The 7,677-nt window shown below is 34.4% G+C and overlaps 1 protein-coding gene across 1 annotated transcript; it reads right to left on the reverse strand.

The window, feature by feature from the left end:
* Positions 1–1,976: 1,976 nt before the first annotated feature.
* Positions 1,977–3,415, reverse strand: LOC149164649 (germin-like protein subfamily T member 1). Its single transcript, XM_089430944.1, has 4 exons — positions 3,081–3,415; positions 2,830–2,966; positions 2,570–2,706; positions 1,977–2,446 (listed from the first exon to the last, which is right to left on the reverse strand). Exons 1-4 carry the CDS (start codon positions 3,290–3,292, stop codon positions 2,273–2,275), a joined length of 660 nt encoding a protein of 219 aa, XP_089287070.1. The 5' UTR covers positions 3,293–3,415; the 3' UTR covers positions 1,977–2,272.
* Positions 3,416–7,677: the final 4,262 nt, after the last annotated feature.

Here is a 7,677-nt window from a genome sequence, read left to right on the forward strand (position 1 = left end):
CCCGAAGATGACACATGCTATATAAAGATAAAAGCATGAGCGACTCTTAAGATCAAAGAAGGGATATTGAAATCCAATGAGCTACTATGGAACAACTGATCACAAGATTCGCAGTAGGTTCCAAAATTTGAGCATAAGCCAAAATTTTGAAAGGTATTGCAGCTGCTAGAGCACCAAGTTATAAATTTAATAAATTAAATAAGTTAAAAAAATTACTAATTTGATTATTTAAATATCCCAAAATTTATATAGTCAATTACAATAACCATTTTAAACCGTAGGCATCATATTCTATAAAATAAATAAACTATAATCAAATTCAAAATTTATAACTCATACAAAGAAAAGACATGTACATGACAAAAAAACACATGTATGTAAGAGACACATGGTGCATCAACAAGTAGACAATATATGAATATCAAGCAAATAATACAAGATAGGTTTGAGTATTGATGACAACACAACTTCCTCTCGTATCGTTAAAGCTATTTTCAAAATCCTCAAGGAAATTATATGGGTGATGAAAATGTTTATGTTTATATTGGGGGATGAAGATATTTATGTTTTATCTTAGGCTTTTGTGATCCATAATGTAGTAAGCAAGCCTTTCAGATTAATCACATCAATATTATTTGGTTGACATTTCGAACTAGCAATATGTTTATGTTTATAATTTCACAAACCAAATGAGATTTCATATTCTTTGAGTAATGTGAAGCTACAAAAGATTCATTTTGATTTCAAATTTAACAAATATATTTTGAAAAAATAAATATCTAATTTCAAATATAGTTATTTTAAAAATATATCCATGTTAAAAAAGTAATTTTAATATAGAAATCAAGATTTCACCTCAAATTTTTGGGCTTCCAAAGAGTCCAAAAAGTAACACTAAAAACAACCCCATTTTTTAGTATTAAAATGTCTTAACTTTTAACTACTTTTATATATAAAATTAATATAAAAATATTTTAATTGAAATTAATATTAAAAATATTTATTCTATGATGAATATTATATTATTAATTCTAAATTTAACATTAAAAAATAATGAATATTATATTATTAATTTTAAATTTAACATTAATGAATATCCCTTATAACAATATTACCAAGTACATTTATAAAATAAAAAATAAATTAAGTAATAATAATATTTAAATCATATTCATATTCATAATAGTTATATATATATATATATATTTTATGTAAGTGATAAAAATATTTATGAATAAATATAATTTTTTATTTTTTTCCAAAATGTAATTGTTAAAGATATTTATATTTTATAGTCCACTAATATTAAGTTATCTATCTATATATATATAATTTGAGTGGGCTTAATGGTTAAGAGTATGTGCTTCCTCCACATGTTTAAAACTTAATGGTTAAGAATATGTGCTTCCTCTACATGTTCAAAACTAAAAGGGTAGAGTAGATGTGCCTTCCAAATTTTATAATCAAATCACTAGAGACATACTCTACTTAATTCCATAAATGTTTTGTTGAAAAAACATATAATCCCTTGATTGAAAAAAAAATTAAATATTTAAAATATAAAATAAATAAAAGGAAACAAAATACAATAATGGTTTTGTTAAGTCGAGATTTTATAAAATTAAATATTTAAAATATAAAAGAAATAAAAGGAAAAAAAAAATACAATAATGGTATTGTTAAGTCAAGAGATTTTATTTCACATCATAAATTTATTAATAAATTAATATTTTACATTATTAAATATTTTTAGCTATTAAGAATCTGTGGGAAGTTAATTATTAATAGCATATATTCTTATTTAAAAAGTACTATCTTAATTTATTTATTTAACTGGTTAAAAGAAAACGATTCAAATGATTTATTTTTAACATTTTAAATTATTTTAATTTCTTCATCTAAAACCATAAAAAAGAGATACCGTATTTTGATAGCAAACGGAAACGGTATATACAGGTTGAGTACACAGTGACACGTAAACGTCAAAGCGATTATGATAGTAGAAACATATAAAATGGAATACACAGGTACATTGATGTCTTCAGAGAAAAAACTCAGTGAATGTAAAGCGTTTTTTTCTCTGAAAGAGATTATGGGAGATCTAGTTGTTCAGTATTCGGGGTTCAACCAAACCAAGAACGAAATTCATAATCTTGAAGCACTTATTTTTACAACATCATTATTATCATTTCAATTTCGAAAGACAAAAGTCATTCTGCCTACTTGATCGCCAACGTGTTGGCTTGGTTTATTCCAGTAAATTATAAGGTGACTAAAAGGCTGTCGTAATATCTCTGCCGGGGACACAACCACTGCTTACAGTTTTCTTCAGACCAGGAGCGTATCGGGGCACTGTTGAATTCAGCCCATTTACTGTCTTCTGGTCCACGTTCAACGATGTTGCCAGCGCTCTCAGGGGAATATGAAATAGAGCTTCGGTGCTCGTCTGAAATCATATAAAACAATATAACACCGCATAACGTTATATAGTCAACAACCATTCGAAATATTGCGGCACTAGGTTTCAGATTATAATGAAGATATAATTGGTGCAGGGAGGAAGGCATACCAAAGTTCCGGGATTTTCACTGTTAAGTGCCGACAAATACTCAGCTTCCACCTTTCCAACGTTGAGTTCAAAATGGAGCACACCCCTAGGAAATACGGTAACGTCCCCCGGGTAAAGAATATCAATGTGTGACGCACCTAAATTAATTATTAATTTACAACAAATCAATTTGAATGATCAGATCATATATACACATAATAATAATAAGTGAATACACACCAGGATAATAAGAGAATGAGATGGGTTGGCAGTTGGATTACCAGTGGTGTCAACAAAGCCAACTTGAAGGGGTCCACCAGACAAGAGGGAGAGAACTTCTGAAGCTCTGGGATGTGTGTGAGGAAGGTTGCTTCCACACGGAACCATTTTAAACCTCACTACAGATAGCCCTTGTGTTCTGCAAAATCAATTTAACACCGTTAATTAATTTAATGTACAGACCATACAAACAAAATATTTCTACAAGCAAATAATATGTGAATATGAATGACATGAATATATTGAACATTACTGGACTGCAGGAAAGTTTTGAGGATTGGTTGCAGCTCGAATCCCGCCAGTATCGTTACTAACATCTCCATTCTTGAAAATGTTACGCAGAGTGAAGGTACTCAATCCCGTCACAAAATCTATGACGGGGTCTGGATCTGCAGAGTAAGCAGACCTAAGAAAAGTAGCAAAGACTAACACAACTGAAATAAGTAGGACTGGACTCGCCTTCATCTTCACTTGCAAGATATAAACGAAACGATGTATTAGACTAGTTGCTTGTGTAGATTCATACCACTGTAATGAGTATTTATAGTCTTGAAATTGTCCTCATCAATATCTCTATGGCACCATCGTTTATAATATCTCTAGATGCCAATGCCAGCAATTACTTTTATTAAAACACTAAACCCTGGTCGATCACTCTACTTGCTATACCTGACGTAATGTGTACAAATTATCCTCGTCAATATCTGTATTACACCATTGTTTATAGCATGTGTAGATGCCAATGCCAGCAACTACTTTTGTTTTAAAACACGAAACCCTTGTCGATTATCCATTCAAAACCAACTACACCTATTGGAACTTTCGCATCTGCTCAGACGACTCCAGTATTTAAGACATAGTCAATGAGAGTGGGTAGACATATATCTGATAAAATTGAAACCTGCATATCCCATACAATCTTCGACCCATACTTGACTTTGGAAGGATATGGCAGACTTCGAGACCAAACTTTTAAAATTTTCTTGGGACGCATGCATTTAGTTAGATTCGCTTTTGGGAAGGATATGCCAAACAATGATGCTGGTGATGAATTTGTTTGTATGAACGTGCCTTTTACTCCTCGATAATGCCAATCTATATATAACCGGATAAGGTATGACGCGGGTGACGTTTTTATCAAAAAGTTGTAATTTTCAGAAATTAATTACTTGGTAAGTAATGAAACTAATGGAAGTGATAGGAATTTTTATCACGGTGGGATTTATAATTGTTGAAGTAAATTGTAATTTTAAAATAATGGAGGTGATAGGAATTTTTATTACGGTGGGATTTATAATTGTCGAATTATGTAAAGTTTTAATTAAGTTGATAGGTGTTTTTTTATGATAGTAGATTTGTCGGTTTAGAAAGAATATACTAATTTGATGGTGGTTATTGACTTACAATTTATCAACGGTGGTTTTAAAGTCACGGTTTAAACAAAAATCATATTATGAGGTTTTTCTTCATGAAATTGTAACAGATTCGTCGGCCTGGAAAGAATATACCAATTCGACGGTGGTTATTGACTCAAAGTTTATCGATGGTGCTTATTAAATCACAGTTCAAACAAATACCCAAAAGCACATGCTCTTAGCCTTAAGGTGTCAGGGCATTTAGACAACCTAGGGATGAAGCCGGTATTTCTTCCCCTTAACTGCTTGAATTCCCCACTTTCTATAGTTGGGAGCAATCAATTGTGATGGCCTTACTGGTGTTTTGAAATTATAGCTTCCGACTCATCCATCTCTTAACTCTTTTGCTTTACACTATCGGAACCCAATATGTCATGTAACATTACCATAGTGCTATATAAGAGCTTTAACTCATCGGAACTTCGTTTGCAAAGACATTACGAAAACACCAAGTTTAAATGTCCTTGGCCCTTCTGCGCTTAGCTCCTCCCTGCATTTCTCATCATAGGACCACTACCTGTTACCTGTCGCTTAGCCTTAAGGTGCCAAGGTGTTTTGTTCTTGCCAGGGGCTATTTCTCCTTTGTTAAGTGCTTTACGCCCTAGGTCCTTTAAACGCTTCTCGACCACATGCCAGCCTAATATCGGAGCCCTCTTATCGGAGGTTTCCAATCATCATCCGTTATAAAGTGCCGACATCTTCAACCTCCAATATGACATCATCATATTCAACGTGGCACCTAGTGAGTGGTGCTGTGTGTCACCCAAACGTTTCTCAAACATGTGTGAGCCCAATATCAGAGCCCCCTTATTAGAAGTTTCCAATCGCCAACTATTATAAAGTGTCGACATCTTCAACCTCTGATATGCCGACCTCCGATATGATGTCATCATATTCCACGTGGCACCTTGTGAGTGGTGCTGCGTGTCACCCATATTTGACCCCTTAGGCCCCTCAAAATGTCAAAACTGCCTGCCATGTGTCTTGTCATACCGCCATGTCATGCTGACGTCAGATACAATTGTATCATTATTGGAACCAATCATATGCTACCATGTGTCTTTATAGGAGCCAATCATATGCTTCCATTTGTAGCTTATGAGAACCAATCATATGCTACCACGTGTACCATTGTAGCTTTATCAGAACCAATCATATGCTGCCATGTGTACCATTGTAGGTTTATTAGAACCAATCATATGATGCCATGTGGTTTTATCAGAGCCAATCATATGTTGCCATTTGTAGCTTATCAAAACCAATCATATACTGCCACGTGTCCTGCTAGAGGAGAGAGAAAATGACCTGTCAACCTTTGGTTTTGCGATGAAATCCTTTGTTAATCTTTATCGATGCTCCGTGACGGTTTTTAACGCTATCGACACTCTATGGATATCACAACTTTTAAAGGTTTTCACCTTAAGAAGTTCCAATTCGCCAACCTTTCGATGTGCTGAAGCTCTGATATTGCAATGCGCTGATGTACCTAATACTCCGATGTTGTGATCACCGATATGCTGGACCTTCGATATCCTAACTTCTGATATGCTGATATTGCGATATTCAACCTCTGATATGCCAACCTCCGATATGACGTCATCATATTCCACGTGGTACCTTGTGAGTGGTGCCACGTGTCACCCATATTTGTCCCCTTAGGTCCCTCAAAACACCAAAACTTCCTGCCACATGTCGTGCCGTACCGTCACGTCATGTTGACGTCAAATTCCACTGTAGCTTTATCGAAACCAATCATATGATTCCATGTGTCTTTATTAGAGCCATTGATATGCTGCCATGTGTAGCTTATCAGAACCAATCATATGCTACCACTTTTCCTGCTAGAGGAGAGAGAAAAGGGTCCACCAACCTTTTGTTTTGTGATGAAATCCTTTGTTAATATTTATCGGTGCTCCCCGATGATTTTTAACACTATTAGCACTTTATGCATATCGCAAATTTTCAAAGGTTGTCACCTTAAGAAGTTCTGATTCTTTGATTCACCGACCTTCTAATGTGCCGATGCTTCGATATTGCTTTATGCCTTGGGTCCTTTAAACGGTTTTCGACCATGTGCTAGCTCAATATCGAAGCCCTCTTATCAGAAGTTTCCAATCGCCAACTATTATAAAGTACTGACATCTTCAACCTCCGATATGATGTCATCACTCCACATGACACCTCATGAGTGGTGACATGTGTCACCCATAATTGTCCCCTTGAGTCCCTCAAAATGCCCAAACTGCTTGCCACGTGTCCTGTTGTGCCACCACGTCATTCTGACATCAAATGTCATTGTACCTTTTTCCGGAACCAATCTTATGCTGCCACGTGTCTTATTGGATCCAAGCATATGCTACCATATGTAGTTTTTCAAAACCAATCACACGCTGCCACATGTCCCACTAGAGGAGAGAGGAAAAGGGCCTATCAACCTTTGGTTTTCCAATGAAATTGTTTGTTAATATTTATCAGCGCTCCTTGACAATTTTTAATGCTATCAAAACTTTATGCATATCAGAGAGGCAAGGTGTATCGACATATCGGGAGATTGGCATATTGTAATATCGACAAGGTACCATATTAGAGTATCAACGAATGATGTTATTGGGGTCTTTTAAATGTGTCTCAAAATGAAAACCCCGATATGCATTACCTTCGATGTGTGGGAGTGGAGACAATGGTGTGGAATGTGGATCCTTTACTCCGACAGTTGATTATAATATGTTTTATGCCCTAGCCACTTTATAATATACATTTATTGAAAAGAGACACATTAATAAGATGGATCATAATTTGGGTTTTGGATTTTTCTAAAAGGATTCTTCTAATGTCAAAGTCTCAATGCCCAAAAGCTTTGATATATATTTAATCAATATGCCACATTGTTTAAAGATTAAGGCTTAAAACCTATGCACACATCTTGGTCTTGGGGGATATTTTATTCATTAATCTAATTAATGGACCAACTATGTGCATTTATTCTCACTTTATTCTCGCTTGCACGAAGATCTTTGTCATTATCTCTATCATTAGTAGCACCAAGCTCTATCATATGTCATTACTCTCATTTATTTCTCCCTTTTCTTAGTTGGTGGATGGACGTGTGCTCTATTTAGCCTCTTGATGTAGGTCAAATACATCTAACCATAGGGTTTGTAATAATAAACTACACACACCATAATATAAAAAATATACTGAAATTTACCCAATAACAAAATGCACATAATCTCTCAAAATAATTAATTAAAGAAAATATTTACAAGAGAAATCACGGCCTATTCATGGCCTCTCACTCACTCACACACTTCTACATCCTACATGCCTCATAGGCTCTCCTCAATTTATACAAATGGATTAGAACCCAAGTAGGTTCTAGATCCCTCAACAAACTCCCCAAATATCTCTTTTAATCCATAAAATCTTTCATCTAAT

This window comes from Pinus tabuliformis, chromosome 5_1, assembly GCF_031772625.1.
Source record: "Pinus tabuliformis cultivar Carrire ecotype Pingquan chromosome 5_1, CPIR1, whole genome shotgun sequence".
NCBI classification, from domain to species: Eukaryota; Viridiplantae; Streptophyta; class Pinopsida; order Pinales; family Pinaceae; genus Pinus; species Pinus tabuliformis.